General features: G+C 39.6%; 3 protein-coding genes and 1 non-coding gene across 4 annotated transcripts; all 4 read left to right on the forward strand.

Moving 5' to 3' along the window:
- The first annotated feature begins 6,825 nt into the window (after nucleotides 1–6,825).
- LOC131244721 (small nucleolar RNA R71) lies at nucleotides 6,826–6,932 on the forward strand. Its single transcript, XR_009170498.1, has one exon. It is a non-coding gene; the product is annotated as a small nucleolar RNA R71 (small nucleolar RNA).
- Nucleotides 6,933–14,619: 7,687 nt separating this feature from the next.
- On the forward strand, nucleotides 14,620–15,441 carry LOC131243698 (G-type lectin S-receptor-like serine/threonine-protein kinase LECRK3). Its single transcript, XM_058243209.1, has one exon. The coding sequence runs from the start codon at nucleotides 14,620–14,622 to the stop codon at nucleotides 15,439–15,441; it is 822 nt and encodes a 273-aa protein (XP_058099192.1).
- Nucleotides 15,442–15,620: 179 nt separating this feature from the next.
- On the forward strand, nucleotides 15,621–17,112 carry LOC131243696 (G-type lectin S-receptor-like serine/threonine-protein kinase LECRK4). The gene has a single exon (XM_058243208.1). It carries the CDS (start codon nucleotides 15,628–15,630, stop codon nucleotides 16,987–16,989), a length of 1,362 nt encoding a protein of 453 aa, XP_058099191.1. The 5' UTR covers nucleotides 15,621–15,627; the 3' UTR covers nucleotides 16,990–17,112.
- Nucleotides 17,113–24,414: 7,302 nt separating this feature from the next.
- On the forward strand, nucleotides 24,415–24,753 carry LOC131244270 (serine/arginine-rich splicing factor SC35-like). Its single transcript, XM_058243903.1, has one exon. The coding sequence runs from the start codon at nucleotides 24,415–24,417 to the stop codon at nucleotides 24,751–24,753; it is 339 nt and encodes a 112-aa protein (XP_058099886.1).
- Nucleotides 24,754–26,495: the final 1,742 nt, after the last annotated feature.

Genomic DNA, 26,495 nt, shown 5'->3' on the forward strand with positions numbered 1-26,495 from the left:
GCAAAATCCAATACATTCATTCAATTAGTCTCTCTATTTAAGGCGTTGAGACCAAATTTGAGGCATATCCAGAGACTAGGTGGGCCCCAAATTGGAGATTAATGGGCTGATCTGTCCGTTGGCCCATTTCCCAAGATCTCTAATGGTTGAAATTTAATATGTACGATTTATTTATATCTCCCAGGCCATGTATGAATTTTCGAGCTAATTAGATGGCGGGAACTATATGATCTTGCATTCTTCACCAATTTCGGGCCTCTTTAACGTGAATGACTTGATTTCCTCGGATCCCTGGCGTGTAAATTCTTCAGTCTTGGTTCTCTGGAGTGCGTCCCTTGCTCTGGTGATTTCGGAGTGTCAAATCCATGCTTTTGATGCTATTTTTCAGTCCACGCTCCTGATTAGATCCTGCAATAAAAATACAATAAAAATATGACATTAAGCATTATCATGTACGTAAAATCAAGCAATAACTAGGGTCTGATATGTAATATTTGACCCTCAACACAACCCCCAACTAACATTTTGCTAGTCCTAAGCAAAGGATGCGAAAAATAAGTTGAAAATTACAGGACAATTTATATGAACTCGAGTGATTTTTGAAAAACAAATCAAATACTAGAATTTTAAGATTCATGAATGTTGGGCATTACTCTCTCCTGGCCTCACACGCACGGTAAATTTCATAGTTAAGATCAAAGTATTAATCCACCAATTAGAAAAAATTCTAAACATTAGGATCCATGAGTGTATAGTCTAATCTCGGCTTATCATCATTAAAATTCACTTCTCTATTTCAGGATATCATTGGTAACCAACAAGAGAATTCATGACAACCAAACCTAAACCCAAACTTACTTCACAGATCATCCTTTATCTTTCTTTTTTTTAATAAGCTTTTGAAATTTCTAGTAAAAGTAACGCCAAGAAGGGGAATCGAATCCTCACCTATAGGGAGCAAACCTATGGTGAAGACTGTACACCCAACTTTTTCACATATCATCCATGGGGGATTGAATCTACACCTATAGGGAGCAAACCTATGGTGTAGACCATTCGCCCGATCCTTTCAATTTCTCAGGTTGGTTCCTTTCAAGCTTAGTGATCACCAAGTTAATCCTTTAATATCGAACTGAACCCTTAATGTGCAAGCGAGATGTGTTTTGTGAAATCATGACTCAATCAATATTTAAAACTTCTAATCATGGATTAACAATTCAAACTTAACTGGAAAATCTAACAAATAACTGAATTCAATAGTCATAAATTACCAACATCACGTATCTTGAAATTCTAAGTGCCCTAGATGGCCGTCAAAATCACTTCGAATTCATACAAAATTCCAGAAAAATTTAAAAATTTTCACAATTTTCGCGCTTAAGACCAAGAAAACACTGATTAGGTAACCTAATCTCCACCCCCAACTAAAAATCTACATTGTCCTCAATGTAAAAGATATGCTCGTAATGTACATGAGACAATGAAAGTAAATGAGAAGTGATGGAAAAATTGTACCTGGATGAGGGATTCAAGAAGTTTTTACACAAGGATCTCAGCATGAAAGCAAGTCAGCACAAGAGAGAAACCAATAAAAGAAAACTATCCTAAAACAATGTAGAAAGCGAATGAACCTAGAACAGCATAAAGTAAACTACCCTAGTCCTATGAAAACAGGAAACCTACCTATACCTCCATCAGACTAGGAGGTCAATCCTGGTAAACAGGATCAGTCAGAGGTATGGACATGTCCTGTGAATCAAATTTCTCGACAAATGGCTTTAAGCGATATCCATTTACTTTAAACTCCTTGCCATTGTCCGGATCTCTTATCTCAACGGCCCCATAAGGATACGCAGTGACCACAATGTAAGGGCCAGTCCAATGAGATCGAAGCTTACCTGGAAAGAGATGTAATCGAGAATTATATAAAAGGACTTTCTGACCAGGTGTGAATGATTTCCGTAGAATACGTTTGTCATGAAACGCCTTCATTCTGTCCTTATAAATTCTCGAGTTCTCGTATGCATCGTTCCGGATTTCTTCGAGTTCATTCAACTGAAGTTTGCGTAGCGAGCTAGCGTTGTCCAGATTGAAATTCAATTTTTTTATTGCCCAGTAGGCTCTATGTTCCAACTCCACAGGCAAGTGGCAAGCCTTCCCATAGACAAGTCTAAAGGGAGACATTCCAATAGGGGTTTTAAACGCAGTACGGTAAGCCCATAAGGCATCAGTCAATCGGATTGACCAATCCTTACGGTCAGGGTTAACTGTTTTCTCCAAAATGTGTTTGATCTCCCTATTGGAAATCTCAACTTGCCTACTTGTCTGTGGGTGATATGGGGTGCTCACCTTATGAGAGATATCATATTTCTTCATTAAACTCTCGAATGACCTATTACAAAAGTGTGAGCCCCCATCACTAATGAAAGCTCGAGGCGTTCCGAATCGGGAAAGGATGTTCTCTTTTAGGAATTTAATGACCATGCGATGGTCATTATTCTGACACAGAATCGCTTCAACCCATTTAGTGACATAGTCTACAGCGAGCAAAATATATAGATTTTCAAAAGATTGGGGGAATGGTCCCATGAAATCAATGCCCCAGCAATCAAATGCCTCGATGATAAGAATGAAATTCAAGGGCATCATATTTTGATGGGACAATGCTCCCAATTTCTGACAACACTCATAAGCTTTGCAAAACTCATGACTGTCCCTGAACATAGTGGGCCAGTAAAAGCCACACTGCAAAATCTTGGCCGTGGTCTTTTTAGCAGAAAAGTGACCACCATAGGCCTGTGAGTGACAAAAGGAGATGACACTCTGATGCTCTTCGTCTGGCACACATCTCCTCATGATTTGATCTGGGCAATATTTAAACAAATATGGATCATCCTAGAAAAAGTTGCGTACCTTGGTGAAAAATTTCTTCTTATCTTGCGCAGTCCAATGTGTCGGTATGGAACCTGTGGCAAAATAATTAGCAATATCAGTGAACTAAGGTGAATAGGAGACTCTGAACAATTGTTCATCAGGGAACATGTCATTGATATGTGTCGTTTCAAGGGAATCAGAGGGATTAAGGCGAGAAAGATAGTCAGCCACTACGTTCTCTACTCCCTTTTTATCTTTTATTTCTAGGTCAAATTCTTGGAGTAGGAGGATCCATCATATCAGACGGGGCTTAGCATCATTCTTAGACAGAAGATACTTGAGCGCCGCGTGATCAGTGTAAATAACGATCTTGGATCTAATCAACTAGGACCGAAATTTGTCCAAAGCGAACACAACGACCAAGAGTTCCTTTTCCGTAGTCGAATAGTTTACTTGGGTAGGATTTAGAGTCTTACTTGCATAATGAATAACGTAGGGTTTCTTATCTTTGCTCTGGCCCAGAACTGCCCTAAGAGCATAATCAGACGCGTCGCACATAAGTTCAAAAGGAATGCCCCAGTCGGGTGGTTGTATGATGGGTACACTAGCCAACATGCCCTTAAGCTCAGTGAAAGCTTCCTGACATGGCTCAGTCCACTCGTATGGTGTATCCTTTTGAAGTAGATTACATAAAGGACAAGAGAGGAGACTAAAGTCCTTTATAAATTGCCTGTAAAATCCTGCGTGTCTTAAGAAGGATTGCTCGTCTCTAATGTTCTTGGGTGGAGGTAGGTTAGAGATAAGATCGATTTTTGCCTTATCCACCTCGATTCCTTTGGACGAGATAATATATCCAAGGACAATTCCCTTATGAACCATGAAATGACACTTCTCCCAATTAAGTACCAAGTTCTTTTCTTCACATCTTTTCAGCACACATTTAAAACTCTCTAAGCACTCATTGAAAGATGAACCAAAAACAGAGAAATCGTCTATGAAGACCTCTAGATATTTCCCCACCATGTCAGAAAAGATACTCATCATACATCGCTAAGGGCCCGTTTGGCCGGGTGGATTGGAAGGGATTGAATGGTAATAGGGTGGATGGCATGGATTTCTAGGTAATGATGGCGTTGTCAGTGGATTGTCTGGAGATCCATGGGATTGCTATATCCTTGGATTGCTAAATCCGGTCTGTTTGGCACACCCGGCTAATCCCGGGATTAAACCTTGTCATCCCTTCCAATCCCTCAAACCAAACACATCCGGGGCAAATTTGAACGGTTTAGGGTGGATTGGATGGGATTTAAAGGTAATGATGGTGTTGTCAGTGGATTGTCTTAAGATCCATGGGATTGGGATCACACCACCAACTCTGTTTGGCACTCCCGGCCAATCCCGGGATTTAACTTCCAATCCCTTCCAATACCATCCAATCCCTTCCAATCCGACCGGCCAAACGGGCCCTAAAAGGTGGCAGGGGCATTACATAATCCGAATGGCATCCTTCTATAGGCAAAGGTGCCGTAGGGACATGTAAATGTAGTCTTTTCCTGGTCCTCAGGGACGATTTCAATCTGATCATAGCCCGAATACCTGTCAAGGAAATAGTAATAGAAATGACCAGCTAGTCTTTCCAAGATTTGATCAATAAAAGGCAAAGGAAAGTGGTCCTTCCTCGTGACGGTATTCAGCTTCCTATAGCCAATGCACATTCTCCAACTAGTAGTAACTCTAGTTGGCAGGAATTCATTATTAGCATTGGCTACGATGGTGATCCCGGACTTCTTAGGAACTACCTGAGTTGGACTCACCCATTGACTATCGGATATGGGGTATATGATACCCACATCCAATAGTTTAAGAACCTCGGCCTTAACCACTTCCCTCATGTTTGAATTTAGTCTACGTTGTGATTGCCGAGCGGTCTTCGCATTATCCTCAAGATATATGCGGTGAGTACAAATCGAGGGGTCGATTCCCTTGAGGTCTGCTATCGTCCATCCAAGGGCTCCCTTATGCTCAATGAGAGTAAATATGAGCATACTCTCCTGTTCTTTCTCCAGGTGGGCAGAGATCACCACCGGGTATGTCTCATCTTGACCTAAATAGACATATTTTAAATCAGAGGGCAAAGGTTTTAGGTCAAGCTTCGGCGGTTTGAGGTTAGACGGTAGAGGCACTACATCAGTTTGGGATAACTCTTCAAATTGTGGCCTCCACCGGTTAACTTCAAGTACCGGTGCAGTATCAAGCAAGGCATACATCTCCCTAATCATGTCATCATCAAAATCATGGGAGTGGACCAGGCACATCTCTAGAGGGTCAGAGAATAAGGTCAGAGGTGTCGTATCTTCTACTAAAGAGTCAATCATGTTAATGTCGTGGAAATCGTCATCATCCTCTAAGTTTCTGGCGTTATTGAAAAAGATGTTTGACTCTAATGTCATATTCCCAAAAGACATAGTCATGACACCATTCCTACAATTGATAATTGCGTTTGAAGTGGCAAGGAATGGGCGACCAAGAATGACGGGAATCTGAGTGCTCATATTGTTGATAGGTTCGGTGTCTAGGATGATAAAATCTACACGGTAGTAAAATCTATCAACTTGGACCAACACATCCTTAATTATCCCTCTTGGTACACGAACAGAGCGATCAGCAAGTTGTAGTGTGGTTAGGGTGGGTTTTAATTCACCCAAACCTAACTGTTTGTATACCAAGTAGGGAATCAGATTGACGCTCGCTCATAATTCAAGAAGTGCATGATCAATTCGGTGGTCCCCGATTACACATGATATGGTTGGGCTACTAGGATCTTTAAATTTCTGTGGCACGTCTTGCTTTAGGATGATACTCACTTCTCGGTCAAAAAGATCTTCTTTTGAATACTCTGCCGTCGTTTGGTCGTGCATAAGTCTTTCAGGAATTTGGCATATGAAGGTATTTGTTTTACGACATCAAGTAGAGGAATGTTGACTTTTACTTGTTTCAACACCTTTAGGATATCCTGAGAGTTAGAGAGAGGTTTTGGTGTGACCAACCGTTGAGGAAATGGAGTAACTGACTTTTCTAGATTTCCGGTTCTAATTTTTGTGAGGCCTCACTAGATCCATCATTGTTTTTCTCTTCTGGTTCTTGAGGCTTTTCGGGCCTAACCGGAAGGGTTTTATCAATGATCTTCCCACTCCTAAGAGTGGTGATGGATTTAGCGTGCCCCATTTGATTTGAAGAGCTGAGATCACTTATCTCGTATTACGGTTTAGGATTGGGGAGCGGTTGTGCAGGAAGCACCCCCTTTTCTATAACTGTCATAGTGAATCCATCTTTTGCATAAAGTCTCGCATTGCCTGGGTCAGCTCTTGCATAGAATTTTGAACCGGTTCTTCTTGAGGTTTCCCTTGATTTGGATTTTGATTGAAGTAACTTTGAGGGATAGCAGTTTGTCCATTTCTCCAACTAAAGTTTGGATGATTTTTCCAACCAGGATTGTACGTATTAGAGGTCGGTCCATTGAAAGGTCTTTGATAATTATTTACGGCATTAGATTGTTCATTCAACACTTCTCGAAAGGCGGGTATCGTAGGACAATTTTCAGTTGTATGAAGGTTGCAATCACAGATGCCGCAAACACTTTCATTAACCTTATCCTTCTTTCCTTCCATGGCCTCAACTTTTCTTATAAGCGTAGTCACTTTATACTTGAGATCATCCTCTTCTTTCAAGAGATACAATCCACCTTTCTCCTTAGATTGAGTCGGCCTAGACGTGGTGTTCGATTTTGGGTAATAGTCCCATAATTGTGTTTTTTCAGCAAGACTATCGAGGTAATCCCATACCTCGTCAACATTTTTATTAATGAATTCTCCATTGCACATTGTCTCTACCATTTGGCGCATGGAAGATGTCAGTCCATCATAGAAAAAATTTGTAATGCGCCACGTTTCAAAGCCGTGTTGTGGGCACGAACTGGCCAAATCCTTGAACCTTTCCCAACATTGGAAGAATGTTTCATCTTCCTTTTGGGCAAAGTTCATGATTGCTTTTCTGAGGATAATCGTTTTATGATGTGGGAAAATTTTCTTTATGAATTCCCTCTGCATGTCATTCCATGTGCCAATGGATCTAGGACGCAGTGAATGTAACCACGTCTTAGCCTTCTCCTTTAAGGAAAAAGGAAAGAGTTTCAGCCTGACTGTGTCCTCAGGCACATTTTGAAAATATAAAGTGGTTATGATCTCATCAAACTCTTTCAAATGTGGATATGGTTGATCTTCAGATTCAAGTCCATCGAACTTAGGAAGTAGTTGGATAACCCCTGGCTTGATGTCCATATGTCCTGTATTTTCAAAAAAAATCATGCATGAGGGCATACTCACCTTTGCCGGTTGTAAATAATCTCGTAAAGTACATGGCGGGGGTGCTTGATGCACCTCATTCTCATCCTGAATGTCCTCCACCCTAGGTTAGGGTAGAAGAGGTTGGTTTTCAGCCATCACTTCAATTAACTCAGGGGATTTCGAGTGGTGTTTAGTCCTGCGATGGATAGTTAACCCCTCAACCAATCCTCCTTCAGTCAAGAGACGTCGAGTGTTGTCACGGGCCTACTTGGGCATGAAACACTCGCAGCTCTCAATCAAATTCGAAAGCTAATCCTAAGAAAGGAAAAGAAAATCTAGAAAGAAAAAGAGGGCTGGAAAGAAGTTACCAAATTGGAGTCCCTAAGTTAAAAACCTGCAAAAGAAAATAAACAAGTCAGTTTCTGAAGAGAATGTCTAGAATTAGAAAATCCTTAAAAAGAAAGATAGAAGTAAACTAGTTTTTAAAAGAAGAAATTCCTAAAGGAAAGTGGAAATTTCTAAAATAAATTAAGAAAGTCCTAAACTAGAAAGTAAATTACTAAAAGAGAACTGAAAAATAGAAAGTAGAGAGAAAGCTTACCGAATTAGAAATTTCTATCTTAAAAGCCTACACAATAGGAAAATTAGTTTCTAAACAAAAATTCTACAAGTAAAAAATTTCTAAAAATAAATTAGGAAACAAAGTTAGATTATAAAAGAGTTAAAATTAGAAAGTTACTAAAAATAAAAATAGAAAGTTAGTTTCTAAAAAGGAAAGTTCCAGAATTAGAAAGTTTCTAAAACAGAAAATCTAAGCCTAAAATTAGAAAGTTTCTAAAAATAAAATAAAAAAAGGATGAATTAGTTTCTAAAATTAGAAAGAATTTCTAAAAAAGGGAAATAATTAACTTAGTTTCTAAAAACAAAAGAGGAAAGTTTCTAAAAATAAACTATTTCCTACAAATAGGAAAATACTAGAATTAGAAAATTTCTAAAATTCAACCCCGACTTCTAAAACATTGAAACAGTAGAGGAATTAGAAAAGGATTACCAATTTAGAAGTTTATGTCAGGATCCTACAAAACAGGGAACAAGTTAGTTCTAAAAATCAAATAGAAATAAAAATCTAAAACTAAAGTTAGTAAAATCCTAATCTCAAACTAATTCTAAAACTAATTAAATTCAAAGAATCGTAACCGTTAATCCCCGGCAACGGTGCCAAAAACTTGTTCACTCCCCAAGTATAGGGTTGTGATGTAGTAATAAACTCGGTAAGACCGAGGTCGAATTCCAAGGGACTGAAACCTGTACATAATCTGAAACTAGGTAGAAATAGAACTAGTCTAAGATGAAATCTAAATCAAATATAAATTGATAAATAATGGTGAGAGATTAATGTAGAACTTAAGAGAAATCAGAAATAAGAAACTAGGGATTCAGAGGATCCACTTGTTGAGATCAGGGAGATCTTATGCCTGCTTTAAAAATCATGGAAATTAAACTGAACTTCCTCTGATTAAAATTTAAAGAGATGAAAAGTATATGAATTAGAATGGATTCCATCACCAAACTATGCCCAGGAGACAAAGCAAATAACGGAATTAAACTAATTATCAACCAATCAACATGTTATGAAGGTTAGGAAGGGTACCGTCATCCTACCATGCCCAGTAGACGATGGTGAACAATAGGGCTTCCTGACGTCATAACATAAAAGGAAGGAACATGCTCAAAGCTATTACAGACCCATTGTAATTTTAGTCACAACAGACCATTAAAAACTAAAAACACTCCCTTAAATAAACTATAATCGGTATCAGTTCAGTATGAATACCAAACACAAGCAAAAGAGTCCCCCATCACGCTACAAGCTTCACTTCTTAGCCCTAGCTAAGAGGTTCAGCCACTCATGGACATGATGAGGCTATAATCTCTGGAAAAATTCATAAACAAAAGAAACTAAAGAAGAAGAAAAGCTCGAACCCGTCTCTGCTCTTGTTTCTCTCTCTCTTCTTCTTGTTCCACGTCCCTGCTTCCCCAGCTCTCATCCTTAAGCTCTGGCCATCCTCTCCTCCCTTCTCTAGCTCTCCTAGGACGTTTTTATAGCTGCTAGGGGTGGTGGAGAAGCTGTCACAGCAACTACACACGCGTAGCAAAAGCTTTTTCGTAGCAAACTTCGGAGCCTTTAAACTTGCCACTTTCCTCGCTCAATCTCTAAAAAAACACCGTCTCTTAGGACGTTTTTAAGAGATCTACATGATGGACGGTTCAGATCTACCATATGATCAAATATGGTGGGCCACAACCGCTTGGAACTCCGGATTTCGCGGACATGCGTAACCTTTCGCATGTCCAACGCTGTCGTGATCGGTGGGCCCCACAGAGGTGCTTTCATGGAAATCCACCCCGTCCATTAGATTGCCCTCAAAATTTCGGTTAGAAACAGATGGTTTTGAATGTCCATTGACTCGGACCAGAGACGAAATCATGCTAAAATCAATTTGAATGTTGCAGGGCAGTCCACTTATGGCCTCTGTATCGCGCACATGTGCTTGCATGGGTACAAACATTCAGCATAGGTTTGATGTATTCGTGGCCCTCTACACGATGGACGACTTGGATCATCCGAACGGTTGCTCTGTGGGGCCCACTAGCGTCCACAAAACGGACGCCGTCCATCCATTACGCAGCGTAAAAACGGCTACTGCCGTTTTGAGAAACAGACGCGGGTCAGCGCCTGCTGACCCGCCTTACTCGGTTCGGCGCGCGGCGGGAACGTGTACATACGGGGCCCATTGTGATTTTTTCTAAAATCCAATCCATTCATTCAATTAGTCTCTCTATTTAAGGCATTGAGACCAAATTTGAGGCATATTCAGAGACTAGGTGGGCCCCAAATTGGAGATTAATGGCCTGATCTGTCCGTTGGCCCATTTCCCGAGATCTCCAATGGTTGAAATTTAATATGTACGGTTTATTTATATCTCTCAGGCCATGTATGATTTTTCGAGCCAATCAGATGGCGGGAACTATGTGATCTTGCATTCTTCACCAATTTCGGGCCTCTTTAACGTGAATGGCTTGATTTCCTTGGATCCCTGGCATGTAAATTCTTCAGTCTTGGTTCTCTGGAGTGCGTCCCTTGCTCTGGTGACTTCAGAGTGTCAAATCCATGCTTTTGATACTATTTTTCAGTCCACGCTCCTGATTACATCCTACAATAAAAACACAACTAAAATATGACATTAAGTATTATCATGTACGTAAAATTAGGCAATAACTGGGGTCTGATATGTAATATTTGACCCTTAACATAAACATCACGGTCAAACCTCGGGAAGGTTTCAATGGTGGGAATTTCCCTTAACTCAAGAAATTTCCAACTGTATGACCAGTATATGGCCCACAACCTTTTTAAGCCCATTTCTTTTTAGTTGCCAAGAATACTCCCCAGGCGTATGGACGCCCTTGCACATGATGAAAATGCCCTTGCTCTAAAACAGACGATCAATCGCGAGATACGGTTATAGCTACAGTTATAATCCATAGCCATAGATAACCGTAGCTCGGCAATTAATCGTGGCTACCACGATTCCACTGCAAGTCGCTATCCCAATCGGCGATCAATCGCGGATTCCGCGATTCCACCCCTAATCTGTGGCTACGGATTATAACCATAGCTATAATTGTATCCCTATCCATTTTTATTTATTATTGTTTTTTTTTTTTTACATGGAGAATTTTATTCTACCTACATTTTTCTCTAACACATATTTATATAAATATGTATATATAAGCATATAAAAAATATTTTATCTCTTTTTTTCATTTCTTTCTTTATTCATATAACAAGAATATCTTCTAAACCAAAATTAGTTACTTGACGTACCATATATGATTTTGGGGCTGAAAGTTGGGCGGGCTCAACCCGATCAACCTGTGACCGACACACATTGGGTTGGGCTTGGGCAGGATGTATCGAGTTTGGTCTTGGGGTTGGGCCATACAAACACCAACCCGATAAAACTTGGGTTGGGCTCGGGTTGCCTGACCCAATACGAACCCGATTAATATATAAGTTTCTTATAAATTAATTATAATTGAGTGTAGATCATTTGTGTTGAAGGCAAGGGAAATTCCAATACCTCCCCTCAAGCTAACAAGATATGCCAGATTTCCCTCTCCCAAATAAATTGCTTGATACAAAATACGACTTGTAATGGAGTAGTTGTCCTATATTTTAGCTTGTTTGTTTAGAAAAAAATGCATGGAAATAATCATGAAGTGAAGGGAATTGACCATGAAATGAAATGGAATCGCTGGAATTGACCGTGAACTGCATGGAAATGACCGTGAAGTGAAGGGATTTGACCGTAAAATGCATGGAAATGACCGTGAAGTGAAGGGAATTGACCGTGAAATACATGGAAATGACCGTGAAATGAAATGGAATCGCCGAAATTGACCGTGAAATGCATGGTAATGACCGCGAAGTGAAGCGAATTGACTGTGACATGTATGGAAATGACCGTGAAGTGAAGGGAATTGACCGTGAAATGCATGAAAATGACCGTTAAATGAAACGAAATCGTCGGAATTGACCATGAAATGCATGGAAATGACTGCGAAGTGACAGGAATTGAACGTGAAATGCATGGAAATGACCGTGAAGTGAAGGGAATTGACCGTGAAATGCTTGGAAATGACCGTGAATCAACACGGAATGGCCGGGAATGACCGTGAAATACGTGGAAATGACCGTGAAGTGGAGCGAATTGACCGTGAAATGCGTGGAAATGACCATGAAGTGAAGGGAAATGACTGTGAAATGCATGGAAATGACCGTGAATCAACATGGAATTGTCGGGAATGACCGTGAAATGCATGGAAATGACCGTGAAGTGAAGCGAATTGACTGTGAAATGCATGGAAATGACCATGAAATGAAGGGAATTGACCGTGAAATGCTTGGAAATGACCGTGAATCAACACGAAATGGCCGGAAATGACCGTGAAATGCATGGAAATGACCGTGAAGTGAAGCGAAGCGAATTGACCGTGAAATACGTGGAAATGACTGTGAAGTGAAGGGAATTGACCGTGAAATGCTTGGAAATGACCGTGAATCAACACGGAATCGCCGGGAATGACTGTGAAATGCATGGAAATGATGGTGAAGTGAAGCGAATTGACCGTGAAATGCGTGGAAATGACCGTAAAGTGAAGGGAATTGACCTTGAAATGCATGAAAATGACCGTGAATCAACACGGAATCACCGGGAATGACCGCGAAATGCATGGAAATGACGGTGAAGTGAAGCGAATTGACCATGAAATGCATGGAAATGACCGTGAAATGAAACGGAATTGCCGGGAATGACCGTGAAATGCATGGAAATGACTGTGAAGTGAAGGGGATTGACCGTGAAATGCATGGAAATGACCGTGAAGTGAAGGAAATTAGCCGTGAAATGCATGGAAATGACCGTGAATCAACACGGAATCGCCGGGACTGACCGTGAAATGCAAGGAAATGATCGTGAAGTGAAGGGGATTAACCGTGAAATGCATGGAAATGACAGTGAAGTGAAGGGAATTGACCATGAAATGCATGAAAATGACCATGAAATGAAACGGAATCGCCGGGATTGACAGTGAAATGCATGGAAATGACCGTTAAGTGAAGCGAATTGACTGTGAAATGTATGAAAATGATTGTGAAGTGAAGGAAATTGACCGTGAAATGCATGAAAATGACCGTGAAATGAAATGGAATCATCGGAATTGACCATGAAATGCATGGAAATGACCGTAAATGCATGGAAATGACCGTGAAGTGAAGGGAATTGACTGTGAAATGCTTGGCAATGACCGTGAATCAACACGAAATGGCCGGGAATGACCGTGAAATGCATGGAAATGATCGTGAAGTGGAGCGAATTAACCGTGAAATGCATGGAAATGACCGTGAAGTGAAGGGAATTGACCGTGAAATGCATGGAAATGACCGTGAATCAAGACGGAATCGTCGGGAATGACCATGAAATGCATGGAAATGACCACGAAGTGAAGCGAATTGATCGTGAAATGCATGGAAATGACTGTGAAGTGAAGGGAATTGACCGTGAATCAACACGGAATGACCGTGAAATGCATGCTGAAAGAACATGAAAACAAGGGAATCCTTGTACTTCAAACGTGTGGCATGTACATGAAAGCTCATTGAGCTTGACAATATCATTGTATTCTCTCATAATATAGTATTCATCTCGAGAAATTGCATGGTAACGAACATCTCATGCCTTTGGTATGAGATCCTTTAAGTGTTTCTCGGCCTACGGTGTCAACGGTCCAATGAATGATGATGCTGATTTTCTTCTCTTATAAAACATCTCTTGAATTTTTAATCTGATTGTCTCTATCAGTATAGTCACGGGATATTCTCACATTTCTTTGAATAGAGCATTAACTCACTCAGTTATGTTTGTAGTAACTAAATTGAATCTTTTTTCCTGGGAAGTGTGATGATGCCCACTTTTCATACCCTATTTCCCTCAACCATACATGTATCGGGGGATTGGCAAGTTCGATATCATGCATTAACTTTTCGAACTCAGCCCTCCTATAAGTCTCTATAGCTTGCTAGTAGTATATTTCTAATGACTTATGTTTGAACGTGTCCATCAAGTTTCGGTATATATCGTAGGCGCAGTAGCCATGGATTGCTGCTTGGGAGACCTAGGGAACTTCTTTCATTAGACCAACCTACTTATTTTCCAAGATTCCATCGGGTCGATGGTCGAAAATTCATTTCATTCACTTCACGGTCAATTTCATTCATTTCATTTCACGGTCAATTCCATGCATTTGATGGTCAATTCCCTTCACTTTCATGGTCAATTCACTTCATTTCACAATCAATTCCATTCATTTCATGGTCAATTCGCTTTACTTCACGGTCAATTTCATGCATTTCACGGTCAATTTGCTTCACTTCACGGTCAATTCCGGCGATTCCCCTTCACTTCATGGTTAATTCCATGCATTTCATGGTCAATTTCCTTTACTTCATTGTCGATTCAATGCATTTTACGGTCAATTCCCTTCACTTCACAGTCAATTCCATGCATTCCACGGTCAATTCCGGCACCCTATGCAAAAGTTGGTAGTGATACGGAAATAGTCCAAAAGTGTGTGCAAAATCATAGGCAATGATACGGAAAAATAACAATGATAAAACTCGGAATTTAAAATCATAGGCAATGATACGGAAATAGTCCAAAAGCCTGTGCAAAAGTTGGCAGCTGTACCGCAATAACAATTCTTTAAATCCCTCCTTCCTTCCTATTCAGGCAGTGCAAACATAGACAATTCCAAGTCTTCCTTCCATACATAATTTCTCATGGCTGTCATCCTTCTCTTTCTTCTCTTTCTCTTCACATCTTCTACTGCAACAGCTCAACCAAAACATACAAACATAACCTTAGAATCTTCTCTCTCAGCCACCACCCAGCCCACTTCATGGCTCTCACCTTCCCGCTTATTCGGGTTCGGTTTCTACCGTGAAGGCACCAGCTTCAAGGTCGGAATATGGTTGGAGACAAGCCCAAACAAGACTACCGTGTGGACAGCCAACCGAGATGACCCGCCTGTTTCTGGCAACAGTACATTGGTCTTAATGAACAATGGTCTCTTTCTAAAAACTGCTGGAGTCCCAGATATGATCATTTCAGGTAATATCTCACCCCTTCCGGTGTACTCAGCTTCGATGCTCGATTCAGGCAACTTGGTTCTCTACAATTCCGATTACAAAAGCATCTGGGAAAGTTTCAATTATCCGACTGACACCATCTTATGGGGTCAATCCCTTCTTCCGAACAATCAACTATTCTCAAGCGCATCAGAAACTGACCATTCGACCGGGGGCTTTCAGCTGAGCATGCAAACCGACTCAAACCTCGTGTTGTACCCGAAAGACACTGGTAACACTCCTGGCGATGCATATTGGGCAACAGGGACTAATAAGCCAGGAAACACCCTGAGACTACAGCTCTACCAGGATGGCTCCCTGTACCTAGTCAATGCCACTGGCTACAATACAAGTATCGTGGCAAGACGGGCCGTTGCTAATAACGGAATTGTTATCTACCGTGCGACCCTCAACGTTGATGGGATTTCCGCTTGTATTCCCACAGCTTCACACGGAGCGGTATCTCAACAATGACGATTGATTGGTCTGCCTTGTCAAATAAATGTAAGGTGAACGGTATCTGCGGGGTTAACAGCTACTGCACTTTAACAGACGACCAACCCAATTGCCTTTGTCTGCCTGGTTTCAGTTTCACTGATCCTGATAAAAAATTTGGGGGCTGCAGCAGAAACTTCACTCTGGAAGTTTGCATTGGCAAGAATGAAAATTTTACATATGAAACTTCTACAGTGGAGACTGCAGTTTGATCTCGACAGTTCGTATGCTACTTTATCAATCACTAAAGACGAATGCCGAAAGGTTTGTTTGGACGATTGTAATTGTGAGGCTGCAATGTTTGAATATGGAAAGTGCATGAAACTTACGCTTCCAATGAAGTATGGGAGAGAAAGTGAATCGGCCTCATCAATCATTTTCATCAAGGTTGGTCATGAAAGTCCCGTGGATGCTATCACCGATTCCTTTCCAAATGTAACAAGGATGGTACCTGGTGAAAACAAGAAAGAGCCACGTGTAAAGATTTTAATCGCAGGTATAGTTCTTGCCACGTGTTTAGTTGCCAGCATTTCTTTTTCCTGTTTTCTTATTTACAGGAATCGAGCACAAAGCTATAAAAAGATGACAGATGATAACAATTTGAGCTTGTCTGAGGAGATTCTTCTTCGATCATTTTCTTACAATGAGCTCGTGAAAGCAACTGACAATTTCAAGGAAGAGTTGGGAAAGGATTCTTTTGGAACAGTTTATAAAGGCTCCTTATACAATAGCAACAGAACGGTAGCTGTTAAGCGACTCGAGAAAATGGTTGAAGAAGGAGAAAGGGAGGTCCGTGCTGAAACCAGGGCAATAGGGAGAACTCATCACAGGAACTTGGTACGATTGCTCAGCTTTTGTGATGAGGGTTCTTCCAGGCTTCTGGTTTACGAATACATGAGCAACGGATCTCTTGCAAACCTTCTATTCAAGGCCCAAAGCAGACATGATTGGAAAGAAAGAGTGAGAATTGCACTAGATGTCGCCAGATGGATATTCTATCTACATGAAGAATGCGAGCCCCATATCATCCACTGTGATATAAAACCTCAAAACATAGTCATGGATGGCTTTTGGACTGCAAAGATATCTGATTTCGGGTTGGCAAAGCTGGTTATGCCAGATCAAACAAGAACATTTACTGGGGTGAGAGGGACGAGAGGGTACTTGGCACCTGAATGGCAGAAGAACACACCTATATCAGTGAAGGCAGATGTTTATAGCTACCGGATCGTGTTATTGGAAATTATATGTTGCAGGAGGTATATTGAGTTAGAGGTTCCAGATAATGAGATTGTTCTCTCTGAATGGGTTTATAGCTGCTTTGTGGGTGGAGAGTTGCGTAAGCTTCTGGGCGGAGAAGAAGTGGAAGGGAAGATTTTGGATAGGATGGTAAAGGTGGGGTTGTGGTGTATTCAAGATGAACCGGCACTTCGTCCTTCCATGAAGAATGTGATTTTGATGATGGAAGGGAACATGGATATGCCCATTCCCCCATCTCCCACGTCATCCATGAACATTTCTTTCTGAATCCTGATGCTTCCTTTATATGCGTTGGTGTTTTTACTTAAAAGGTGTTGTCTTTCATGAAAATCAATGTAATTTTTAATTACTTGTGGTATCAATCTTGTTTCTCAAGGGATTTTCTTTATCCTCGTGAAGAGTTGTTTGGCATGATCGGTTACAGTATTAATTAAGTTTAATCTAAACAAATAAAAATAATGTTCTAAACACATTGTATGTAAATTTTGTAAGGGTGTTTAATCTTACATCATACTGCTCAAGATAATATATATATAATGAAAATAATGCTGCTTAGATGGTCATGGGTCGAGCATGACCGAGTCATGATTGTCTTTAGGGCTAAGTAGTTTTTTTTTTTTGCAAGAATCATGCTGATTAATGTAAAATGGCTGATGCGGCATAGTAGCTCGTAAGAAAGCAAATGGGACAAATCGTAAAAACAAAGTGCCCACGGGTGGATGGAGAGACTTCGATTGTCAACACTTGTAATCGGTTGGTTTGTTTGTTTGTTTTTTTTTTTTTTTTTTTTTTTTAGATCGTGTGGGTTGAAGGCACTGAAAATTCAGTACCCTCGCTTCTCACTGGTCCACACGCCAGCTTACAAAACACGCTGCTGATTTCACCTACTGCACAATTACAACTTTTACCACGTGGAACTTTATTGGGCCCACCATGATTTATGTGTTAGATCTACACTGTCCATCATTTTCCAAATTATTTTAGAGAACCAGCCCAAAAAGGCACATCGAGAGAATCCTAGTGTTTTTTTTTTTTTTTGCAAAAGAAGGGCCATGCCCCTATATCTTTGTGAGAGAATCTCAGTGCTAGTGCCTTCCCCTTTTTGATTGATGGGCCCGTATTTCCTTTTTGTTAACAGGCCCATCCTTACTTGTGCATTATCTTATCTACATATATATGAAATGACCTTTTGCTAAATAAAATAATAATAATAATAATAATAATAATAATAATAATAATAAAAAGATGAAAGAGGCACATGCAGAGCTCAAGTGAAAAACAGCACAGAAAGCGGTTAGGATTGAACGACTAACTTCAAAACCTTCCTAAGGTTTATTTGCCTAATAACATCTTCTTAATTTCACAGTAATAGACAAAGAGAAACACAAATATATTAGAACCGACTGTGGCCTGAAGAAGTTTTCAAAAGTAGGCGTCCAATTCTGATTAGTTTGGTGTGGCCTTGAGCCGTGGATCTGCCTCGCTTTTGGCTTCATGCCCTGAAGGTATGAAAAATGGACGGACGGTGTCCATTTAACACATGCATCATGATTGGCTCATGAAAGTTCGATATGTTAACACTTTCTGTTTTCTTCTCTCCGGCAAGCAACCAGATTTCTTGACCTGTGAAATTTGCATGGGCCTCGTGACAGCCTCATGACAATGTATTTCTTAGATCCACACTGTTCATCCATTTTTCAGATTATTCTTGGAAATTAGTCTAAAAATCCAAAGCTCAAGCAGACAACACCGCAAGAAATAGTAAGAATTGTTTGCTACCGTTGAAAACTTCTTGGGGCCACAAAAGGATCTGATCAAGCTGATATTTTTGTTTTACCTTCATCTAGGTATTGGTGACCTTATTAATAGGTAATTAAGCCTCACAGTTGGCCTTAGGAAGGATTCAACGGTAGTTTGCTCAATCCCTATATGTGGTGTGGTCCACTTGAGCTTTGGATGTACCTCATTTTTGGGCTCATGCTCTAAAATTATATGAAAAAAATGATGGATATGGTGTGGATCTTACACGAAAATCATGGTGGGGCTTAGTGAAGTTCCATACATTAAAAGTTGTTTTGTGTATTAGACAATCTATCCGAAAGAGAGAGATTTGGAATATTTTGTGAGATAGAGTCATAGGAAATGACATGGACCAATGAGAAGCGCCGGCACTGGAATTTCATGTGCTTTCAATACAGACGATTGACACTTTACTTATTTATTTATTTTTATTTTTTTATGGATCACATTGCAAGTGTGCCCTTAGAAGTCCACCATAAAAGGAATGGGCCAGAATTAACATAGACCAACAGGACGACTTGGAGACTTTGATAGTCATTACTTGACTTTCCTTCTCCTTTTATCTTCCACACGCTGTAAAACATGGAAAAGCATTGATCCGACTTTAGAAAACGTTCTAGAGAGTATGACCACCGATATAAGCATGTGCACGTGGTGTACATGTATGCCAACCTCCCAAGTCCGGGGCCCACTGAAAATGGTGAATTAATTACTTCAGAAAAAGGTTGAATTACGCTCCTAACCATGCATCCAAAAAGGTTGCAGCTCATATTTTTATTATTTTGGGCCATACCTATCAAGAATTTTGAGTTTCGGATCACTGACGGTCCTATTTATAAGGCTGACTTTTATATTTGCACTAAGAGAAATGGCTAGGGCTGGCGATGGGTCAGGTGGGAACACAAGTCAATTAGCCTAACCTGCTTCTAAGCTGGGTTCGGCCAAGTCAGGTTGGGTTGCGGTTAGGAGCAGGCCAAAAACTTAGTTCAACCTGACCTAACCTGACCATGCAGTGCATTAATGGGCTGGGCTAAACAACCCAACCTGACTCGACCCATAATCTAAAACAAAAATACCTATACTATAGTTTTAGTCCATTCTAAATGAAGAGAGAATCTAGCGGCCAATGCATGCCAAGGCAAGATCAATAAGAACCAAAATGAATGAGCAAGAACCACATGCAATAAACCGTAGCTGACACACGTAGGAATCACAGTGATTGAGGTATAAGTGGCAATAAACAGTAGTTAAGTCCGACCTGATTATAATTAAATGGATTGAATCTGGCTCAGGCTCAAGAAATTTTCAATGGGTCAGGTTAGGTCACAAGGTAATGACTCAGGGCCCTATTTCTTGACTCGTTAATTGAATAGGTCAGGCTTGGGCTGACCCCAACCTACATCAAACCTGATCCATTGCTCGACTTGCTAGCTCAAAATCTAGCCACAACCTTCACTTACTTTGCTCGCCCTTTCAAGTATGGGTTGATGGACTTGCAAAAACAAGGTTTCTGCACTTTCTAAACAAAACGCTATTGTTTATCAAGAAGTTCCAGCACAAGGATGCTCACAATCATCGCGGTGGCCCCACCCAGCATCTGCTTTCGCAGGAAATCCTCATCCGTCACAATCTATGATAGGCCCACCCACGTGACTCATTACTCCAAAGTTAGCTGGGTAGGCTGCACCGTTGAACTTAGCGACTTAGCCTTAAATAATGTAACATCATTGATGCCGATGTTTGTTGAAATTGGAATGCCAATTCCATACTCCACAATTTCAAGCTCCACAGAGATGAGAATGATCCAGGCTGGCTCATTCTGGCCTACCCTAGCATGGATGAGCACGGGCTCTAATTGAAGCCCCCGGGTCATACATGGCTCGGATTTGAAGCCCAAATTAATCTATTGGTTCAGCAAGCATGTCTACTTTTAGCAAATGGATGCGGAGCAAATGCACATCTGGCATGGATTGAATGATGATTTTGACACTGACGACTTAGTGTAAGATAAGAACTAGCTGTAGCCTGTAGGTGTAAATTCTAGATGTGATATGCTGAAATCTATTCACATCTAGTATTAACTAGTGTGTGAGAATTTCTCATGCGTGTGATAGAGTGTTGCTGTCGGAGTAGTATACGTTATAGTGCCCCTGACTGGACTGTGACTCTTTCTCCAATCCATTGATCTAGACTGTTCGTTAGGTACAATGGCAATTTCATGGGCAACCATGGAAACTACCAGACTACTCGTAGACATATTAACCATTGGATCAATGGCTTCACACATGGATGGTCAAGATTATTTACAGAAAAATAGTTCCAATCTACATTTTGATCCATCTATTTGTTAGGACCATCATGAATTGCTTATGTTTATGAAGAATAGCTCTTCTTATGCAAAAGTAACAGTCCCATCAGTGGTTTACAGAAAGGATGGCTATAAAAATTAGGCTAAATCAAGGATGGATTAGATCACATCCGATCACTAAGATTTTCGTATGATAACACGTGGAAGTGTTCTAATTTAATGGACATTTCAGATTGATGGATTGGATTGTCCAAGTAACCTGATGCAACTAGGAGCATTATAACTTAACAGTGATCCTCAATATGTTATATCCATGGAAATTAGTCTAGAATTTTTATTTTTATTTTTAACCATTTCTATTAGAAAATCAAAGATTTTTTATTTTTTTTAGCCATTTCTATTAGAAATTTTGACTTTTCTAGGCACGGCCTGGACCACTGACAACCGCCTTCAAGGCTGAGTTTTATATTTGCACTATGGCTGGCAATGGGTTGGGTTGACCCATGAGTCAATTGGACCTGCTTTTGGTCCCTCCTCATGGCTTGGTGGTAAACACTAAGTTTTGAGTAACCATTGTGGTGTGTGTGTGGGTGTGAGGGTGCGTGTGTAAAAATAAATAAATAAAAATTAGACATTTTTTATGCACACGCACTCACACACACCCACCCCACACACTCTTGCACACTTACTACAAGGGATGCTTGAACTAGTGTTGAAACTCCAGATAGAGTCGTACACCTGTTTCTCGGCCGGGTTTGGCCAAGTCGGGTTGGGTTGCAAGCAGGCTCGGGCCAAAATAATTAGCCCATTTAAATAAATGACACCAGGACTGTTCTGCCTAGTAAGGCGAACTTGGTCCTATTAGGGGCTTTCTGGGGCCACTGTGATGTATGTGCTTTATCCATGCCATTCATCCATTTTGCCTAATTATTTTAGGGAACGAACCCACAAGGAATTAGATGGAAGGCTCAAGTGGACTAGACCACATGAAGCAGTCGTGATAATGATGCCCTTGAAATCTTCTTAAGGCCCATGGTTGTCATCCAACTTATTCATAACTCACACAGACCTGGATTGAGGGAAAAGTCAAATATAGCTTGATCAAAACTTCTGCAGCTCCAAAGAAGTTTTTAATGGTAGGCATTCAATCCCCACTGTATAGTGCACTTGAGCTTTGGATCCCTTCATTTTAAGGCTAGTATCCTCAACATGATCTGAAAAATTGGATGGACAGCATTGGTAAAATATATACATCGCAATGGGCCCACAGAGCCCTTTGCAGGACTGTGTCCGTTTAGGGAATATTATAGTTGCAGCCCCATAGGGCCCCTTACAGCGAAACATGAAGGGAGACCAAACCCACCGAACAGTAGTTCATGATGAAGTTGGGACATACTCCATTTGTAATATTTGGAACTGGTAGTGCATATGTTTTGACCCGGGATATTTAACTGCACTGGTTTCCTTAATTTTAATTAAAATATCTAACACAACAGTCAATAAAGCAAAAGTTAAAGACTAATGGGCACATGGTATTAGATGGGATTACGTGGGATGGAATTGCATTTGGTCCCTTGCCAATTCCACTTAATGTTTGGGAAGAATGGAAAAGCTTGGAATTAGATCAGATAAAATTGCATTTGGTCCCATGCCAATTCCACTCAATATTAGCAAGTTTTGTAGGTCCCACCATGATGTGTGGGCTATATCCACACCATCCACCCATTTTTCAAGATCATTTTAGAGCATGGACCAAAAAATCAGGTAGATCTAAAGCTCAAGTGGACCCCACCAGAGAAAGCAGTGGGGATTGAACACCTACCGTTGAAAACTTCTTTGGGGGCACATAAGTTTTGAATTTGCCTTATTTTTAGGCCCATGCCATAAAATGAGGTTACAAAATAGATGAACAGTTTGGATATAACACATATATGTTATTCTCAATAGTTTCAAATGATGGTGGGTATATCTATTCAATGTACAACAAACCAAAGAGGGAATCCCACCATGTTACAAACGTAGCATGGAATTAGGCTTATCCCATGGTATCAGGGGACAATCCCTGTCATATGTAATAATTACATTTTTTGAATCCCATCCCACATAATTCTTCCCAATTCCATGAACCAAACACCCCCTAAGGGGCAGCGTTTTGCGCATGGTATTAGAAGGGATTAAGTGGGATAGAATTGCATTTGGTCCAGTGCAAATTCCATCTAGCATATGGGAAGAATTAGGAAAAGGTTGGGATTAGGTGGGATGGAATTGCATTTGGTTCCATGGAATTGCATTTGGTCCCATGTGGGATTTTCGTGAATTTTGAAATCCACTACCTTTGTAGGCCCCACATTGATGCATGTGTTTATCCATGCTGGCCATCCATATACACTATTTACACATGACATTCTGATTATATATGTGTATAAGTGATTGGCATACATTGTGAATTTGATTGGTTGATTACAATTCCATGACCACCAAACAGGATTTTGCTTAGTCCAATTTTTCCATGGAGTAAGAATTTTATCCAAATATGTGATTGGATTGTAATAACCATAAATTTTGGTGCATTAAAAAAAACTAAAATAAATATTTTATCCAAACATTTGATTGGTCAATAATTGAGTTGGTAGATACATTCTTAGTTGTGAGAGAGGGTTAGGGATCGATTCTTGGAGTAGTAATAATAATTTTTTTATCAAATGTTATAAAAAAAATTCAAATTCAAGATAAGTGAGGATGTGCTCATCTTATCTTATGAGAAGTTTCTTTAAAAAGAGATACGGAGAGGTTTAAAAAAAAATAGGATACCTGGAGAAAAAAGGAGAGGAGATTTTAAGAAGGCTTAATGAGGTAAGTTCTAATCCTTAGATCTTTTTAATTTTTTTTATTATATTGTTAATTTCTTCTTGATCTATACAATAGATGGTGTGGATGATCCACACGATCATTGTATAGGTGCGTAGAGACAATTTTAATAAAGTGATGCTTTCAGCTGACAAAGAATAAGATATATATATATATATATATATATATATATATATATAGAGAGAGAGAGAGAGAGAGAGAGAGTATGACAAGGCAGGAATGTTTCAAAAGCAAATGCCAAGGACCCTGCAAACTAGTAACCTGACCAATGTTGGTGAAAAGCACAAGAAAAAATGAAGAGGACAAACGTCAACTTATTTAAGATCATTTAACTAACAACATATTTCCATATCGTTTCAAGTTCATCAGGAGTTCTTTTGGAAAGGGCTTAAGCTCATAATACATTTTTTCCGACCTGGTTCTCAGTAGGATTTAGAAGTATGGTAATTGTGCCTCCGCATCATTTAGCGTCCAAGCAGTGTGAGTGGATGAGATTTGGACTGTATATTAGGCAAGTTTAATAGTAAATTGACCAAAAAGAAGACATCACAGTGATGGTGTACGAATGGGCAGTAAAAGAGAAGCCAACAATTGCTTCAATCACCAAGAAAAAAAAAAACCCCAAAAACCCTTTGATGCCCTAGATCGGTGATGGGGGACCTCGCCGGGTCCGGCAATGTTGGACCTAATGAAGAATGGCATTTCGTTAGAGGAAGATGCCATGCAAACCGCGACGAAAGATAGCCCCAATCCAGCATTGTGGCGCCGATTGTCCGTCCCCAAGCCCAAATGGGAGAGGAAAGCACATCAATAGCAGAGATTTTAGCCTATTTATCAGGAACATTACTTTCGATACATCAATGGAAGACCTCTTCCAGATCTTCATCAAATTTGGGAAGGTCATAGACATGTACATTCTGAAGCTTCCGGGGACTCTCAAGCTGAGAGGCTATGGCTTCGCTCGATTCAGATACGAGCAGGAGGCAAAGAATGCCACGGATGTTCTAAATGGCAAGAGGATTGATGGCAGAATAGTAGAGATTAGATGGGCCTGAAGAAGGGGAGCTCAGACAAGAGAAGCGCAGATTTGACACAACTCCGCCCGGAGGTATGTGGAGGTTGTTTCAAATCCAACTCTCTCCTTTACCAATGCAGTGAACGTAGAAGCAATTTCACGGCCAGAAAGGGCTCCACAGGAGGACGAGGCAGTCACCATTGTAGATCGGAAAGCTGTAGAAACCAAATTGCAAACCTTAAAATTTGGGGGTGGTAACCATGGTTTCAAATCTCACTATAAGAAATATGGTTTTTACCGACGAAACTATTTTTCATAGGTAAAGATGACTTTTACCTACGAAATTTATTTTCGTAGGTAAAAGTAAACTTTCGCCGACGAAATTATTTTTCGTAGGTAAAAGTCATCTTTAACTACGAATATCTTCATAGGTAAAGGGTGTTTCCATTTTTTCTAAATACCAAGAGACTTAATGTTTATTTTACCAACGAAAGTTAATTTCGTAGGTAAATGTCATATTTACCTACGAATATGTTCGTGGGTAAAGGGGGTTTTTAATTTACAACAAAAAATTTTAAATACGAAATGTAATTTTGTAGGTAAAACTCATATTTACCTATGAATGTTTTCATACGTAAAAAGTTTTTTTAAATCTTTTAAACGAAAAGTTTTCTAAGTTTACTTTTATTGACGAAATTAGGTTTTGTTAGTAAAAGTCATATTTCTCTACGACAAATTTCGTAGGTAAAGGATGTTTTCAAATTTTCAAACGAAAAGTTTATTTTTACCCACGAAATTAGATTTCATAGTAAAAGTCATCTTTACCTACGAATATTTTCGTAGGGAAAAGGTGTTTTGACTTTTTAAAAGTCATTTTTCCCTATAATAATTTTCGTAGGTAAAGGGTATTTTCATTTTTTCAAAATACAAACAACAGAAAAGTTTACTTTTTCCTACGTAAGCAAATTTGGTATGTAAAAGCCATCTTTACTTGTGAAATCTGTCGTAGGTAAGGTGTTTTGAATTTTTGAAAAAACCAAAAATCGAAAAGTTTACTTTTACCTACCAACGATTTCGTAGGTAAAAAAAGTATATGACACTTTTACGTACGAATATTTGTGTAAGTAAAAACAAATATGATACATTTCCCTACAAAATATTTCATAGGCAAAAATATAATATTTAACTTAAAGATGAGACTTTTACCTACGAAGAAATATTTCATAGGTAAAAATATAATATTTAACTTAAAGATGAGACTTTTACCTACGAAAGATTTTGTAGCGAAAAAACGTGTAAGGGACTTTTACCTACGCAATAGATCGTTAGTAAAAATATAATCTCTAACTTAAGTTTGAAACGTAGTTGGGCCTTTACCTACGAAATTTTTCGTTGGTAAAAAACGTGTAGATCGTAAGTAAAAATATAATCTCTAACTTAACTTTCAAACGTAGTTTAAGCCTTTACCTACGAAATTTTCGTAAGTAAAAAACGTGTAAAATATAATCTTTAAGTGAAGGGTGAAACGATGAGACTTTTGCCTACGAAAATTGTAGTAGGTAAAAATGTTTCTCAGAATTTTCTTTACCTACGAAATATTTCGTAGGTAAAAGTGTTTTTTAAAAAAAAAAATTTCAGCTCAAAATTCCTGATATACACCTCTTACAATATAGTTCATCATACTCTTCCTGATATACACCTGTTATATAATATATTTCATCGTATTCACATTCACATCCATCTAAACCCAAACTACATAAATCCATCCAAACATAAACTACA

Source organism: Magnolia sinica, chromosome 4, assembly GCF_029962835.1.
Source record: "Magnolia sinica isolate HGM2019 chromosome 4, MsV1, whole genome shotgun sequence".
NCBI lineage: Eukaryota > Viridiplantae > Streptophyta > Magnoliopsida > Magnoliales > Magnoliaceae > Magnolia > Magnolia sinica.